The sequence below is a fragment of the Cavia porcellus genome, unplaced genomic scaffold (assembly GCF_034190915.1).
Source record: "Cavia porcellus strain 051 isolate PalLab524CR breed Dunkin Hartley unplaced genomic scaffold, mCavPor4.1 scaffold_22, whole genome shotgun sequence".
Lineage (NCBI taxonomy): Eukaryota > Metazoa > Chordata > Mammalia > Rodentia > Caviidae > Cavia > Cavia porcellus.
In genome coordinates, this window is record NW_026947505.1 from 65,574,203 (window position 1) to 65,591,795 (window position 17,593).

General features: G+C 39.7%; 1 protein-coding gene across 1 annotated transcript; it reads left to right on the forward strand.

Moving 5' to 3' along the window:
* Nucleotides 1-13,294: 13,294 nt before the first annotated feature.
* On the forward strand, nucleotides 13,295-15,361 carry LOC100725104 (nuclear pore complex protein Nup85-like). The gene is given in 2 exon segments (XM_063233298.1): nucleotides 13,295-13,410; nucleotides 13,413-15,361. Coding segments are annotated over 2 exon segments (1,956 nt in total). The 5' UTR covers nucleotides 13,295-13,304; the 3' UTR covers nucleotides 15,263-15,361.
* The last annotated feature ends 2,232 nt before the right edge of the window (nucleotides 15,362-17,593 follow it).

Here is a 17,593-nt window from a genome sequence, read left to right on the forward strand (position 1 = left end):
ATGAATGGAGCAGAGAACAAAATGAAGACGACAAACTGACAGCTACTGACAGAAAAAGAGCTCAACAGAAATAAGGCAGAGAAGATTGGATGACAGGAACAGCTATTTTGGAAAAAATAACATCTTAATAGGTAATACTGATTTAGTATCATCTTGTTTTGAAGTCTCATCAAGCTTTTGTTCTTCTGTCTCCACTGGTCTAAACAGGTTGTATCTTATTGGATTTTATTATGTACAATGGTATAAGCAAAAATTTAAAGACAAGGAGATTATACAGAAACCATTGTTCATTTTCTGTTAGTTGATTCTAAATACCCTGTAATGCTGTCATTCTCTTAAATGGTTTTACATTGTTTTGATATATTTAATGCTACAATATACAAAGTTGTACTCAAGGATTTCAAGGAAAGAGACAATATGGTAACTACTTTTATGTCAAGATTATCTTGTGGTGAAACACGAATATTCTGCTTAAATGGTTACGTTTTGATCTGTGCTGTTTTGCTGTTATGCCCTCTTTTATCTCAATCTCCACTCCATTATTTACTTTTTTATTTTTATCCTTTTAATTAAGGGAAAAATAAATAAAAATAGCAGGATATATTATAGCAACCCACTTTGACTTTCCATTATCTTGATTTAAAGCCCTGTATTACTCTCACCATCTTGTTTTTGACTGATGTCCCCCTATTCTGCTTTGCTTGATAGTACCAGGTTCGAAAGTTTAGGCAACAGCTGTGAAGATAGTGAGATTCATTATGATGCCCATTCTCGATGACTTTTATCTACTTTTGAAGACCTACAATGTCTCCAATGTTTTGGTTTTGTTGGTTTTGTTCTTTACTGTTTTGTTCGATTTTATTATAACTGATGATATAGGCAATTCTATTAGAGATAGCGGGAGGCATTATGGTAACCATTATTGATCACCTTGTATTATGCTTTTACATTATCTATCATGTCCACCCTTTTGATTTGATTGACTCTGTTCTGTTATGTCACATTTGGTTCTACTCCCTTCCAAAAAAGTAATAAGAACTGTGGGAGTAACAAAACTCAAAATGTGTACTTGTCATTGTACAAAAGAGAGGAAAAGAAAGTGCTCTAAATGATATAACTGCATGTATGTTTAAGTGTATAAGATAGAAAATGATATCACTGAGTTTTATTGGATCATTGAACAGAACTGTTTGCAGTCTCACTGTTGGAATGTCCACTTTACAAGCTTTAACTTTGTGACTTGAACAATTATTTCTAAGATGGCAATATGTAATCCATTAACTAGTGATTTCCTACTGTTTATTTTTTTCTGTAAATCTGTATAACTTTTACCCTTTCTCTGCTTTTTCTTTCTCCTTAAATAAAATTAAAAAAAAAAAAGAAAATGTTACTCTTACAGGATCAGAAACACACAAGCATTGCACAGATTCCTAGAGACATGAGTTGCCGAAGCTGGGTCAAGAGGATATAAAATTCTGAATTACCCAGTATCAGTAATGAAATTGAAAACATGATTAAAAACTTACCAACAAAGAAATCCATCAGGTCCTGATAGATTTATAGATCAATTCAACAAGAAATTTAGAAATTTAAAACCAACATTCCTGAAACTCTTGAGTGAAATTCAAAGAAAAGCAATTCTCCCTAACTCATTCCACGAGGCAATTACCCTGATGCTAAAACCTGAGAAAGACTCAGTCAACAAAGAGAACTCTAAGTCAACCTCCCTAATCAAAATAAATGTAAAAATCTGCAATAAAATAGTTAGAAATCATGCAGCAAATTATCAAGATTATATAACATGACCAAGTGGGATTCAGCCCAGGATGCAAGGATGGTTCAACATAGGCAGATAAATAACCATAATAAGCCATATCAACAGAGCCAATGACAATCACATGATCATATCAATTTATACAGAAAAATGGTTTTGATAAAGTCCAACACTCTTTCATGTTAAAAACTCTTCAGAATGAATAACAGTCAGAATCCAGGAAGCCGTGCTGTTTACTGGTTCAGGAGCTCTGCTGCTCCTCTCCTCCCTAGGAGAACTTCTGCTTCACAGCCCAGGCCCATGGGCAGTCCCATGGACAGAGAGAGAACACAGGAGGAGCCTTTGGGGGCTTTTAGCTCATGGAAGATGGAGGTCTGGGGAGGGAGACCACAGCTGGAGGTCTCCTGCTGGGGCAGGGGTAGGCAGGGGAGAGGAAGGGGAAGTGTGGAAGGAGCTCCTTCCCCAACCCCTGTTGCGGCTTTCCTCACATTTTAGATATCCATAATGATCATGTTCATCTGAGAGATTCTGCACCTGTAATATTTATTAATTTATCTTTTTCCCAGTCTCCTCCCTTCCCTTCAACCCCTTTTACTCCTTATTTAAAGTGCTTTGTTTGCATTTTATCTTTTGTCTTCCTTCCTTTTCCTCTCCCCTTCCCAGTGAGTTTTTGTGCACCTTCCTACTTGAGGTTTGGCTTCCCATTTTATGAGATCTAGTATACATTCCAGGCTTTCTGTACACTTTCTGTTTCTCACAAGGCAGAAACAATAGGACATTTACACATGTGTTTGTTCTTTTTTTTTATTTAAGGAGAAAAGGGAAAAAAACAGAAAAAGGGTACAAGTAAAACAAAATTTAAAAAATAAACAGTAAGAAATCACTAGTTAATAGGTTACATATTCTCATCTTAGAAACAGTTGTTCAGGTTACAAAATTGAAGCATATAAAGTGGACCTTTAAACAGTGAGAGTGCAAACAGTTTTGTTCAATGATCCAAAAAACACTCAGTAATATGGTTATCTATCATATACAATTAAACATATATGCAGTTATAACCTTTAGAGCACTTTCTTTTCTTTTGTACAATGACAATTACACATTTTGGGTTTTATTACTCCCACAGTTTTTATTACTTTTTTCAAAGAGAGTGAAACCATATGTGACATATCAGAACAGAGTCAGTCAAATCAAAAGGATGGACATAATAGATAATGTAAAAACAAAATATAAGGTGATCAACAATGGTTACCATACTGCCTCTTGCTATTTTAAGAAGAATTGGCAGTTATAATAAAATTGAACTAAACAGTAAAGAATAAAACCAAAGCATTGGAGACATTACAGGATTTTAAAAGAAAATAATAGTCAACCGGCATGGGCATCATAATGATTTTTATTGTCTTCACAGTTATGCCTATACTTTCAAACTTGGTACTATCAAGCAAAGCAGAATAGAGGAAAATCAGTCAAAACAAGATGGTGAGGACAATACAGGATTTCAAATCAAGTTAATAGGAAATCAAAGTAGGTTACTATAATGTATCCTGCTATTTTTATTTATTTTCCCTTAATTAAAAAAATAAAAAGAAAAGTAAATAATTTAAAAAAGGGGGATTGAAATAAAAGAGGGCATAACAACAGAACAGCGCAGGTCAAAACATAACCATTTAAGCAAAATAGTGTTTCACCACAAGATATCCTGACATAAAAATAATTGCCATAGTGTCTCTTTCCTTGAAATCTTTGAGTATAACTTCTTATACTGTAGTACCAAACATATCAAGACACTATAAAACCATTCAAGAGAATGACATTATTACAGGGTATTTAGAACCAATTAACAGAAAATGAACAATGATTTTTATATAAACTCCTTGTATATAAAAGTTTTTGCTTATATTATCATATATAATTAAAATCCAATAAGATACAACCTTTTAAGACCAATGGAGACAGAAGAATACAAGTTCGATGGGACTTCAAAACAAGATGATACTAAATCAGCACTAGCTATTATGATGTCTTGTTTTCTCCAAAATAGCTGTTCATACCTTCCAATCTTCTCTGCCTCATTTTTGTTGAGCTCTTTTTCTGTCGTTTGTTGTCAGTTTGTCTTCTTCATTTTGTTTTCTGCTCCATTCATTGTGGCCTCTCTGCCACTATTTCTGGAATCTTGGTATTTTCCTTTTTTAGACTATCCTGCAGTATTCTCTAGAGTTCAATTAATGTTTGCAAATTCCCCTAGTTCCTCTTTATCCTGGAAGCACCTTGTTTTTCCATCAATTTCTAGGGGCAGTTGTGCAGGATATATCAATCTTGGCTGGAGGTTATTATCTTTCAAAGTTTGAATTATTTCCCCCCATGCTCTTCGTGATTTGATGGTTTGTGCAGAGAAGTCTGCTGTAATTCTGATGGGTGTTCCCTTGTAAGTGATCTGTTTCTTGTGTCTGATGGCTTTTAATATTCTGTTCTTATATTGGATTTCTGGAATTTTGATTATTATATGCCTGGGTGTAGCTCTGTTTGGGTTGTAGGTGGCTGGGGTCCTGTATGCCTCATACATCTGAGTATATTTATCTTTTGCTAAGTTAGGGAAATTCTCTTGGATTATTTCTGTGAATAGCTTTTGTAGTCCATTTGTTTGTGTCCCCACTTCTTCTCTTATGTTCTTAATTCTTAAAGTTATAGATCTTCTTATCACCTTCTGTACTGTAGCACCCTTCTAGTTTTTGTATTGTTGCTGTTTTTTTTTGTTATTTTTAAGAAGTTTTTCATTTCATGCTCCCACATTACAAATCTGCCCTCCAGTTCAGATAATCTGTCCTTAGTTTCTTTCAAGCTGTTATGCCAGTTTTCGATAGAGTTTTTAGTTTCCTGGTAAGCTCTTTGAACCTGCTTTACGTATTCTATGTTTTCTCTATCTTCTCCATCAAACAATTCTCCCCTTTTTTTCTGTTCTTCCATTCCACCATCTGTTTTTTCTTGGGTAGTGCTTAGCATTTCTCTAACTATTCTGCTTATGTCTTGTTTCAGGTCATTAATAACTTCATTCCTGAACTGGTCTATTGAGGCTCTGAAGATAGCATTTATGTCTATTGGTGCCGTGTCTGCTATTGCATGTTTCTCAGGATTGGGGGCCGAGGACCCTTTCTTGTTGCTCCCTCTTTCTTTGTTCCCTATATTTAAGCATTTATAGGAGGCCCAACTTCCTTTCCTGTCAGCCACAGTCTGTTTGAATTGTGCTGGCTAGGTGTTCCTGCCCATTGCACCATACCAGGGAGACACAGACTTGGACAGTCCATGCTGGGCCCGCCCCTCCAGGTCAACCTACCTCTGGGACCTGACTTGGGCTAGCCTATTGGGTCTCAGCAAACAGTGTCTCACAGGCCAGGCACTCCCCACCAATCCCGCTTGAGAGGGGGATATGTGACTGAAGTCACTGCAGCATCTCGTTCTGGGAAGTCTGCCTGGTCTGAGTATGTCCTCTGCTGAAGCCTCCTTCTCTATGGAAGGGTCCTGATTCGCTCATTCACCACAGGTTGATGCAGGGCACCTGGCCAGTCCTGCTCCCAACTCCTTCCAACACTTCCCACTCTCCAATCTTTTGCGTCTCTCTCCCCGCTGTGCCGACCAGGACGCAACAGTGGCTGCAAGTAATTCAAATCGCAGTTTCCAGTAGCGCAGGATCCGGCTTCTGTGCTGAGACCTTATCTGTTCCTGCTGTATCACCAGAATTGTGTTTCCAGTTGGTTTCTCTTAATTTAGTTCGTTCCTGGGTCGGCAAAGAATATCCCCCCTTGCCTAGGACTCCCGGCACCATTCCTGGATTCCAAGCGCGGTTTCTCAGAGAGCCTCTGAGGCTGCTGCCATCTCTCCGCCATGTTCTTCTGGACTCATGTGTTTGTTCTTTCACAGTTTCACTTTTAACAACTTGAAAGGGGTATATTGAAAGGTGAACATTCTTAGTGTTGGAGAGTGGTGATGCAAGGTCAAGTTTTGCTGTTGTTGTGATGACATGGTCTCTTTGTAAAGTATTTGCTCATTTTAATAAGTAAATTTTGGGGACTAGGAAGCAACTGCATGATTCTCTCTGCATCTCCACCTCCTCCCCCAGAGTCCTCAAAGACCCCAAACAGGATAGAAACAAAAGTATCTGCATATTGATGAACCTAGAATCAGCATATAGGAGATAGGAAGAGAGTATACTAGGATGAACTCTGATTCCTTCAAAATTCATATGCTCAGGTCCTAACCCCAATAAGGCAGAATATGACTGCATTTAGAGATCTAACTTTGGATAGTTTTGTACATATACCAATTTCCTAAGACAAATGTGATCATTATGTACTGCAAATATGTGCTATTAAAAATGAAAATTAAAGAATTATAAATCTGGATATTATGCACTATTATATCTATCTTATACAAATATTAACTTTATTCATTACAGAAATAAAATTTTAAAAATGCTTCACAAATCTCATGTTATTTAACTAAACATGTGGCCATGAGAATGACTCCAGTCTCAATTTTAGGAAAAGAAAATTATGACACAGACACTTACAGAGGGAAGACCACAGGAATACACTGAGTAAAGACAGCTATCTCCAGCCCAGGGAGAGAGAACTCAGGAAAAAACAACTGTTTGTAAATCTTAATCACTCATCCTTTGTCCTTGAGAACTGTGATAAAGTGAAGTTCTGTTATTATACTGCCCAGGCGTCTTCTTTGTTAGACAGCTCTATGAAACTAGCAAGCTGACCCCTACACTCTTATCACCACCAAAAGTATTTGAATAAGCATGAGAATATTTTTTGAAACTCATAATTTGAGATGGAATAGGTTCCTGCTGCTGTGGAGAGAGAGCAGGTGTGTCACAGAATGAGAAGCGGGTGAATGATGGTGAAAATGTAAATGAGAACGTGTCAAGAAGGTGACAGTCAAGCAGGCTTATGTGGTACCTGCTTCATGTCCTCTAATGCATGTACTTTCTTATTTCAAAGAGATAAATTTGAGAAAAAGATAATGGAGTATAACAATAATTAATATATTGAATATTATTATTTTCAAAGTAGTTACTCAGCACAAAATATAAGGCATGAAATACTTTCAAACAATATCAGCACAAACCTTTCTTTTCAATGAATTGAGTGAAAGTACTAGTATCTTAACTATCTCATATATATATATAATTTATATATATATATATAAAATTATATATATATATATATAAATTTTTTCCTTTTCCTTTCTTTCCTTCCTCTTTTTCCCCAATCAGGGTTTCTCTTTTATTTTGAGGAATTTCTTCCCAGCTCACAATATCTGTAGTACATTTTGGATCTTATTTGTTCACTCAGCTCCTCACTCTCGGGAGACAATATGATGTTTACACATATGAGCATGATTTATTTCACTTAGGAGTATGGTCTCAAATTACAGTTATTTGCCTATAGAAGTCTCAGGTTTCTCCTTCTTTTGCAATGGTATACTACTACATTCAATTTTAGGGTGGCTCCCCCTGTGTGAAATTGTAGGAAAGCACCTCCCTTAGGTACAAATTATGTACTAAGGGACTTTGCATTTCCCAAATGCCTTCACTGAGGATAATGCTCATCATCTCACCTGAATGTACAGAACAGAAGACCTGACTCAGCAAAGGCAGACTCTTGGATCTTTCTGTGAGATTTGGATCACAGAGGATCACGACTGTGAAGAAGTGCAGCTGTTGCTACCTGACTGGTCACTTGCGGCTGAGACATACACTGGCCAATTCTTACAGTGTCTCTGTTCCTCAGGGCTCAATATCCAGAGTCCTCATTAGACCAAAAATGTTTCCTCGTCCTGGTCCCAAATGAGATATTCTGAAAAAGTAACTCTGTAGAAATCAGGAACTCAGAATGGCTTAGGGCAGTTCTGCCTCATCCAAGCCTCTTCATGGTTTCTACTTGACTCCATTTTACCCACCCTGCACACATAACATGTAGAGCTTTTTTGACAAATTTTCAGTATCTCTTTCAGCTACTTCCTTATATTTCATAATAACAAAGAGCATAGATCAGCTTTAGGTGTTAAAATACAGTACCTGTATAATAAATCTACATGTAGACAAGGATCAAATTAAACACACTGAGAAGTGTGTCTTCACAAGTGTTTCAGCATGATGAAACTAATTTTTGTGCCTTGTATTTAGCTCAGCATATTCCACTTTTATTACATTTATAAAAGAAATATTATTTTCTAATTATATTCATGAATGTTTTTGGTTCTCTTACATATTTTAAGTTACATTTTTAACATTATAAAATAATGAGCTCTCTTTATGACACAGTAGTACTGCATGGTGTGTAAATACCACATTTTCTTTATACATTTATCTGTGAATAGGCATATGGGCACTTCTAAAATTTAATTATTATACATTATGCTGCTGTACACATGAGTGTGTGTGGCTCACTGTAACATGATGTCTTTAATTATTTTGCAAAGAGACCCACAACGGGAATAGCTGTATTGAATAGAATTTTTATATATTGTATTCACAAGTACAAGAAAAGTGAAGGGGATTAAGAAGTGGATGGGGGAGGGGAAGAAGGGACAGTCAAGAGATTGAAAAAAAAGAATTAACAAGTGTTATGTACATGTGCCAATTCCCCACAGAGAATATAAACATTATGTGTTACAAACATGTAGTAATAAAAACAAAACGGATAAAAAGAAAGACCTTGAGCTGTAACTAGCTCTGCGTGTTTAATTAACATGATTACAAAAGTTACCCAAGGCTGAGTGGTTAGGAAATATCTGGATTTCATGAGATTTGATTAGATACCAACCTACAGTTCACAGTTCATTAGTATTCATTTCCAAAACTTTTTGGTGGAAAATGATATACTTACATTTTATCAACTTAACTTAAATGTATTAAATCTTTCTGTATAATTTTTGTTCATCTATAATTTTCAAAAGCATTATTTAAAATAATTTTTTTTAATCGGTGCCAGGGATCGAACTCACGACCATGCGCTTGCAAAGCAGGTGCTTATGCTGCTAAGCTAAATCCCCAGCCCCTTAAAATAAACTTTTGAGAAGAGTGTCAGAATGCCTTCCTTTAATATTCTTGTCCCATTAGTTATATTACAAAATATAAAGGTATGTAAATTAGGTAACATATACAAAGGCAGACATGAGATTATAAAACAATAGCAATTTTTCCATTTAACACCCCCCAAAAAATCATAGATATAAATATAAAATAAGATTTTTCAGGTAACTAAGAAGATATCAGGGATAATGTGTGTGGGCAGGGACCAAAGTGATCTGTTGTTTATCCCCATAAATAAGAACTTACATACTCACTCCAGTTAATGAAGATTCAGTTCTCTTGGAGGAGATTGATTACAATGGACAGAGAAAGAGCATCTTACTTGAGAAACGTGGACAAACTCAAGAATTGAGGTGCCTAGACCCGTAAATATGACCTAGAATAGGTAAAAGTTTCAGAAAAGGCTCTAAGAAAGAAAAATGGGGCTAAAATTTGGCTCAGGATATGAAATTCCAAAATTGCATCAGCAAGGAACAGACTAAACTTCTTTGACTCTAGAAGCAAGAATTTTAGAAAATAAAATGAAGGTCATCATGGGGTCATGTTACGATAATTCCAGTTATCTGTGAGACTGAGGCAGAGGACCATGAGTTCACGACAGCCTAGGACACTCCGTGAAACATTGTGTCAATAGGAAAAAAAGAGGAAAATGCACCAAGGACTATAAAGGGATATTGTATTCTGCCAGATTTCTCTTTTTACTTTTTAGTGGCAGATCGAACACTTCTTTTTGTTTTTAAATGAATATAATTTTATTTGTGATGCTAATAATACAGAATAGTGATATTCCATTTGAGGAATTGGTACATGAAGCAAATATATATTGAATATTTTTCCATTCCTAGGCTTCTCCCTTATCTCCCCACTTCCCTAATGTTCTTCCCCATTTTCAAGGGTCTATCTTCTAGTTTTCTATCATTTCTCCTTTATTTTACTTACTTACAAGTTGGTGTTTTAAATTTCTCAGATAAAAGAAAATGCAGTGTTTAACTTGCTGAATCTGACTTATACTGATTACTTCCGTTCATTTTCCTGTAAGTAATGTTAATTTATTGTTTCTTATGGCTGAGTAATATTCATAGATATCACATCTGTTTTATACATTTGTACTAATAGGCATCTATGCTATTTCCAGTCTCAGCTCTGTGAATCACGCTGCTCTAAAATGAGTCTGCATGTATCTCTATAATCGGTTACTTTAATGCTCCTGTAGATGTACCAGGAGTGATACAGCTACATCAAAAGAGGTTTCTATTATAGTCCTAACAAGTATTTATAAAGGTTCCTTTCCCCCTATATCCTCACCAGGATTCCTTATTTTGTTCATTTTTGATGATAAACATTCTGGAATGGATGAGAGGGAATCTCAGTGTAGTTTGATTTGTATTTCTCGAATGGCCAAAGCAGCTGAACAGCTGAACACTTGTCTCTATGTCTACTTTTGTGTCATATCATGATGTTTTATTATTATTGTTATCTGGTAGAACTTGAAATCTGATGCTATAAGGTGTCTAGCATTGCTCTTTTAGCTCAGAAATGCTTTGTGTATTCTCTTTTCTGATTGCATATCAATTTTAAGATTATTTGCCTAGCTCTTTAAAGAATGTTGTTGGCATTTCATAGGAATGGCATTGAATCTGGGTATTGCTCTTGGAAATGTGGTTATTTTAATAATATTCATTCTGGCAATTTATGAACAAAAACTATCTTCTTTCTAATGTCTTTCAGCTTCTGTCTTCAATATTCTATAATTTTTTTGCTGTAAAAATATCTTTTAACCTATTTGCTTCATTGGATTTGGAGTTACTTAACTTTTGATTATGTTGCAAATAGAAATGCTTCTCTATTTCCTAGCGAGTTCAGTATTGGTGTACAAGGATGCTTTTGACATTTGTGTGTTGACTTTGCATCCTGCCACTTTGCTGAATTTATTTATCAAACACAGAAATATCCTGTTGGAGTTTTGCAGATATATTTGTGTTTCAGGCCATGTTCACTACGGCAACAGACTTAACATAAGATATATCTGCCTTTGTGATAACTATTTTGTGAATCCTTACATATTTCAGAATCAGATGTGGAAGAGGGAAAAAGGACTGTCTGCACACTGGAGTCTCAGAAGATCTAGTGAAAGCTCAAAGGCCTGGAGCTCACAGTATTGTCCCATGCAAATGCAAATCAGGAGGCCAAAAGGTCTTCAGTGGAAGCCAAGGGATTATAGCTGAGGATAGAGGTAAACACTAGAGCTTCTCAGAAAAAACAAAACAAACAAACAAACAAAAAAAAACAAGCAAACAAACGAACAAGCAAACATCCCAGAAGTGAATCTTCTTTCTTCATTGCCCTTGTATTCCACTCAGGCTGAAAGCCCATTGGTTGGTGCCAGTTACACACAGGGTGCCTCTGCTGTCTTCAGCAAACCCCTTGAGCCACACACAGAACTATGATAATGGGCTTTTACTACTCCACACAATGTTAGTTATCACAATTTTAAGTAACACGTAATACTCTCAAGCCACTGCTTTCCTTCAATGATGAAAATTTTATAGATGCTAATCTTCAGTATGGCAGATTTTGTTACAGCCCAGAAAGATACAGTTTATCATTAACCATTCTCAAGAATTTCTTCAAAAGAAGATAATAGTCAAACCAGAATGGACATTATAGTGAATCTTATTTCCTTCAAAGTAGTTGCCTATACCCTCAAACTTGATACTATCGAACAAAACAGAATAGAGTAAAATCAGTCAAAACAAGATGGTGAGAGCAATACAGGGCTTCAAATCAAGTTAATAGGAAATCAAAGAAGTTACATAATATATCCTGATAATTTAAAAAAATTTTTTACCTTAATTAAAAAAATAAATTTTTTAAAAAGGGGGAGATTGAGATAAAAGAGGACATAGCAACATAATACAGGTCAGAACAGAACAATTTAAGCAACATAGTGTTTCACCACAAGATAACCCAACTTAATAATTGTATGTCTTCCAAAAAAAAAAAAAAGTAAGAAAAACTGTGCGAGTTATAAAACCCAAAATGTCTTATTGGTATTGTAAAAAAGAGAGGAAAAGAAAGTGCTCTAAAGGATACAATCTTAAGTGTGTTTAGGTATATAAGATAGATGACCATATTACTAAGTTTTTGTTGGATCATTGGACACAACTGTTTGCAGTCTCACCATTTGAATGTCTGCTTTGTGTGCTTTAATTTTTTAACTTAAACAACTATTTCTAAGATGACAATATGTAAGCTATTAACTAGTGATTTCTTACTGTTTATTTTTTTTTTGAAACTCTATTACTTGTACCCTTTTACTGTTTTTTTTTTTCTTTCTTCAAATAAAATTAAAAAAATTGTTGCTTCGGAGTCTTCAAGTGTCCACTCCTTTCTATTATAGTAGGGTCTTTCTATTATAGTAGGTCTTCTGGGATGCAGCTCACACAGCCTATTCCTACCAGCAGGTGGAAAACATTCTGTGTGTAAAACCACAACTTTGCTTACTTTCCCTGCTCTGTGCACTTCGCATCTTTCATTCTTTCGAGACAGAAATCCAGAAATTTGCTAGGATGAGAGCCTATGCTTCAAGTTCTGTGTCTGTGTAACTAAAGCAAAGACATTGTATTTAGAGAATTAAAATCAGGTTCCCAGTTTACAGAGAGAAACATAAAGCAATGAAAGGTTGTAAGTCAAGTTTCAACAATCTGGTCATTATGTCATATGAGTGTTACAGACAATTGTAGCAAGAAAGGAAAAGATACAGTTTTCTGGTTCCTCCCTAATCGTGTAACTTTGACTTGCTCCAGAAACATGAATACAAACAAATGACATATGACAGAAAGGAAGCCAGTACACCATTGAGTCACTTCAAGGCTTCTATCATGTCCCTGTTCCTCAGAGTGTAGATAAAGGGTTCAGCATCTGAGGGAGGACAGAAAACATCACTAAAGCCACTGCAGTCTTCCTCGGTGAATCTGTAACTACAGAGCTGATGTACACCCAAAACTTGTCACCTAGAACAATGGAACAACTGAGAGATGAGACCACAAGTGGAACAGGCTTTCCTCTTGAGGACACACAAAGTGAATACAAGAGAAAGTGATTCCAGAGAGAGGAACACCAGCCATTCGGCTGACCATCACATATACTAGGATGTCGTTGCTGAGGGCATCAGAACAGGTGAGCTTCATGATCTGAGCAAGTGCACAGCAGAAGTGTGGGATTTCCCCAGAAGAAGTGTTTATAAAAAGACAGCTGCAGGACCATCAGAGTAGGGCTCAGGGCACGTAAAGTGCTAATAAGCAGGGAGAACAAAACCAGCAGGAAACAGATTCGAGGGTTCATGATGACTGTGTATCTCAGAGGGTGACACATAGCAGTCATAGGCCATCACTGCAAAAAGACAACTTTAGACGTGCTGCTCACGACATGGAGGAACTGGATGGGGAACCGGTGGTGACTTTGATTCCAGGTGTGAATTCCAAGAAGCAAATGTGCTTTGACTGGGGTCCTGGGGAGATACTGGTCTGTGAAACCTCTTCAATCAAAAAGTTTCAGAAACATCTGAGATGGTACCAAGCTGCCCCTTTATCCATATCATCCGGAAGGACGTAGATGTTTATTCTAAAATTTTGAGAAAACTCTTCAATGAATCACATGGAATCTTTGTGGGCCTTCAGAGAATTGAAGAAGAATTGAATGGAAAATCCAGAAAAGCTCAATTGGTTCGAGTGAGTAAGAACTACCGATCCGTCATAAGAGCGTGTATGGAGGAGATGCACCAGGTTGCACTTGCTGGGAAGGATCAAGCCAGTGGCCACCAATTCAGCAGCCAGGTCTCCATTTTATCATCGATGGAGCTAATTTGGAACCCGTGTGAGATCCTTTTTATTGAAGTAGCCCCAGCTGGCCCTCTCCTCCTTCACCTTCTTGACTGGGTCCGGCTCCATGTGTGCGAAGTGGACAGTTTGTTATCAGATGTTCTAGGCATTGGAAATCCAAGCAAACATGAGAGCTTCTGGAACTTGGTGACCATCTTGGTGCTGCAGGGCCACCTGGATGAGGCTTGGCAGATGCTGTCCAGGGAGGCTGATGCCAACCCCACCTCTGGAGACATGTGCCACATCCTGGGGGATCTGATGAGGACAATGCCCATTCAAAGCCCTGGCAACACACAGACGCTGACGTAGCTGGAGCTGAAGTGGCAGCACTGGCGCGAGGAGTGCGAGCAGCACCTGCAGGACAACACATTCGCAGCCAGCCCTGCCCTGGAGTCTCTGTGCAAGATCATGCTGGGGGACGAGGCCACCTTGATGGAGCAGAAGGAACTGCTGAATAACTGGTACCATTTCCTCGTGACTCGGCTGCTGTACTCTCACCCCACCGTAAAGCCTATTGACCTGCACATCTATGCCCAGTCCAGCCTGGACATGTTTCTGGGCGGTGAGAGCAGCCCAGAATCTCTCGACAACATCTTGATGGCAGCCTTTGAGTTTGACATCCACCAGGTGATCAAGGAGTGCAGCATCACCCTGAGCAACTGGTGGTTTGTGGTTCACCTGACAGATCTGCTAGATCACTGCAGGCTCCTCCAGTCCCACAACCTTTATTTTGGTTCCAATATGAGAGAGTTACTCCTGCTGGAATATGCCTCAGGGCTGTTTGCTCATCACAGCCTGTGGCAGCTGGGGGTGGATTACTTTGACCACTGCCCTGAGCTGGGCCATGTTTTCTTGGAGCTGCACATTGAGCAGATCCCTCTCATCCCTGAGTAGAAAGCCCTCAAGGTGCTTCGGATTTGTGAGCAGTGGCAGATGACGGAACAAGTCCGCAGCATCTGTAAGGTCCTGGCCATGAAAGCCCTCCGTGACAATTGTCTGGGCTCTGCCCTCTCTTGGAGCATTCGTGCCAAAGATGCTGCCTTTGCCACACTGGTTTCAGACAGGTTCCTCAGGGATTACTGTGAGCACGGCTGCTTTTCTGACTTGGATCTCATTGACAACCTGGGGCCAGCCATGATGCTTAGCGATCGGTTGACATTCCTAGGGAAGTACCGCGAGTTCCACCGACTGTACGGGGAGAAGTGCTTCAGCGGGGCCTCGGCTCTCCTCCTGTCCCTGATGACATCTCGGGTTGTTCCGCGCTCTTTCTGGATGACTGTGCTCACAGATGCCCTCCCTCTTCTGGAACAGAAACAGGTCATCTTTTCAGCGCTAATGCGATGCTTGGAAGATTCGACCTCAAGGAGGCTGGAATGTGAAGAGCCAGATGCCCAGAAACCCCAGGATGATGTCATAGAGACCACCAAGTTGGAGATGCTGAGACTTGCTCTTGCCAGGAATCTTGCTCGGGCAATTATAAAAGAAGGCTCACTGGAAGGTTCCTGAAGTCGGCTAAGAGCTCCTGCAGTGTGGTTAACTTTGTATGACAATGTAAAATAGCTTTTTAAAATAAATGTTCTCTGGCAAATTAAAAAAAAAAGACAACTTTAAACCTCCAACATTAAGACTGAACAGACCTGGGAGAGGCAGCCTATATCAGTGCTAAGTAGGTGATGATCTGATCCTGTTATCTTATGTCCATCAGCATCTTTGGGATGCTGCATGTACATGTGATTAAACAGATGTCATTAAAGGACAAGGACATTTCCTCATTAAAGGAGAGGGAGAAGTACATGGGGTGTGAAAATGGGAGTCAGAGCTGACAGCCAGGATGATGAGCAGGCTCCCCAGCAGTATAACATGAACAAGAACAGACAGAAAGTAATTCTGGATCATGTGTCAGTCCCAGGAGAAAACATTCTGAAACAGCTGTTTGATTTACATCATTCATGTTCCTAATGAATCTGATTGAAAAAGATAAATTGAAAACAAAGTAGATTTTTCCCTACAAGCAAAAGTATCTGCAGATACTTTTGATACAGCCTTTGTTGCAAACAACCCAGGTGATGTCCGCTGGCCACGGCGAGTGGAAGCCTCGAGAGCCATGAGGATGAGGAAGCAGCTGACGGGAAGGTGCACCAGACAGAGGGAGCTGGATGCCAGCCGGTACCTGCTGCCCTGAGTAGGAAAATGCTCCAGGGAAGAAAAGCAACTGAGGGAAGTGGGGCCCATGGCTTGTGGTGGACAGTAGATGGACACCGGGAGAAGGTGGGGTCTGATGCCGGATCCTCTGCATCTGTGCCAGGAGGTAGTGGAGAGACGCAGATGGGCGGTGGGGCAGGCACAGGCAGGTGCCTGTGGGTAGAGAGGAGAGAGCCAGGGGGAGCGTTGTACTCCTGTTACCCCAGCACTCAGGAGACTGAGGAGGGAGGATCGCTTCAAATTTGAGGCCAGCCTGGACTACATGGTGAGACTCTGCCTCAAAGAAGAGAAATAAAAGACGCAAGAGAGGAAGACCGTGCCTCTGGGGAGGCTTGTGGCAGAGGAGGTGGCAGTTGGACACAGCGATGCTAGCCCCACAGGTAAACCCGCCATGGTTTGTTCTTCTGCAGCTGCTTCTCCCAGATGCAGTCATCCTGGAGCGCTGGGCTGGGTGCAGCTGAGGGCCTCAGAAGCCCTGGTCTCCTGCCCAGAGTGGCTCCAGGGCTGGTTTCCAGTGGGGACCAGGGAAGGGAGAGGTGGTTTTGTGGAACCTAGGGACACAAGCGAGTGGACAGGAGGCCGCCCTCTGGGGCTGGGCAGGGGCTGGGGCTGGGGCTGGGGCTGGGGCTGGGGGAAAGGACGTCTGTGTGGTCCTCCGTACCTGCCGCTCTCCCAGCTTCTTGCCTGCAGTGGCCTCTGGTGGGGTGGGGCAGTGACTCCAGGGCTGCTGCCAAGCTGCAGGTGGCCTTGAAGGTGTGAGGGCCCGCCACTCCATCCCTTCCCCATCAGGGTCTCCCTCCGTCATCCCCACCACCCCTGTGTTCCATCGCACGCTGCACGCCCTGCGTGAGTGACGCCCTCCTTGCCTTTCCCTGTGCCCCCGTATACTGCACCCACTTTCTGCTCCTGGTTGTCTCATGGGCTCCATGCTGCTGCCATCGGCTGGCTCTCCTGGGGTGGAGACACAGCTGTAAAGCCAGGCCACAGGGAGCAGTGACTAGAGAGGGATAGGAGGACTTGACATTGGTAGTGCCTCCGGGCCTTGGTGGCCATCATGAAGGCTAGGCCGGTGAATGCAGGGGAGCAAAAGAGGGTACCAGGGAGCTGGGCAGCAAGGTCAGGGGGCCCCATGGCCACCGAGGGAGGTGAGCGCTATGCTGTTCCTCTGCTCCATCTGGAGGAGCCCGAGGGCCCCTTGCTCGACACTTTTTTTTTTTTTTTTTTTTTTTTTTTATTTAAGAGGAAAAAGAGAAAAACACAAAACAAACCAAAGCGGCGTAAGGGTACACGCAATACAGAACTACAAAACAAAACAAAACAAAACAAAACAAAACAAAACAAAAAAACATAACAGTAAGAAATTACCTGCTAGTAGATTACACACTATCTTCTTGAAAATAGTTCCTCAAATCACAGTATCAAAGAACACAAGGTGGACATTCAAACAGGGAGACTGCAAACAGCTGTGTTCAATGTTCCAAAAACATTGATAAAGTCAGCTATTTAACACCCCCAAACACACTTGCTGTTATATCCGTTAGAGCTCTTTTTCTTTTTTTTTTTTTCCCTCTCTTTTTTACAACAAAATTTACACATCTTGGATTTTATTACTCCTTAGTGCTTATTACTTTCTTT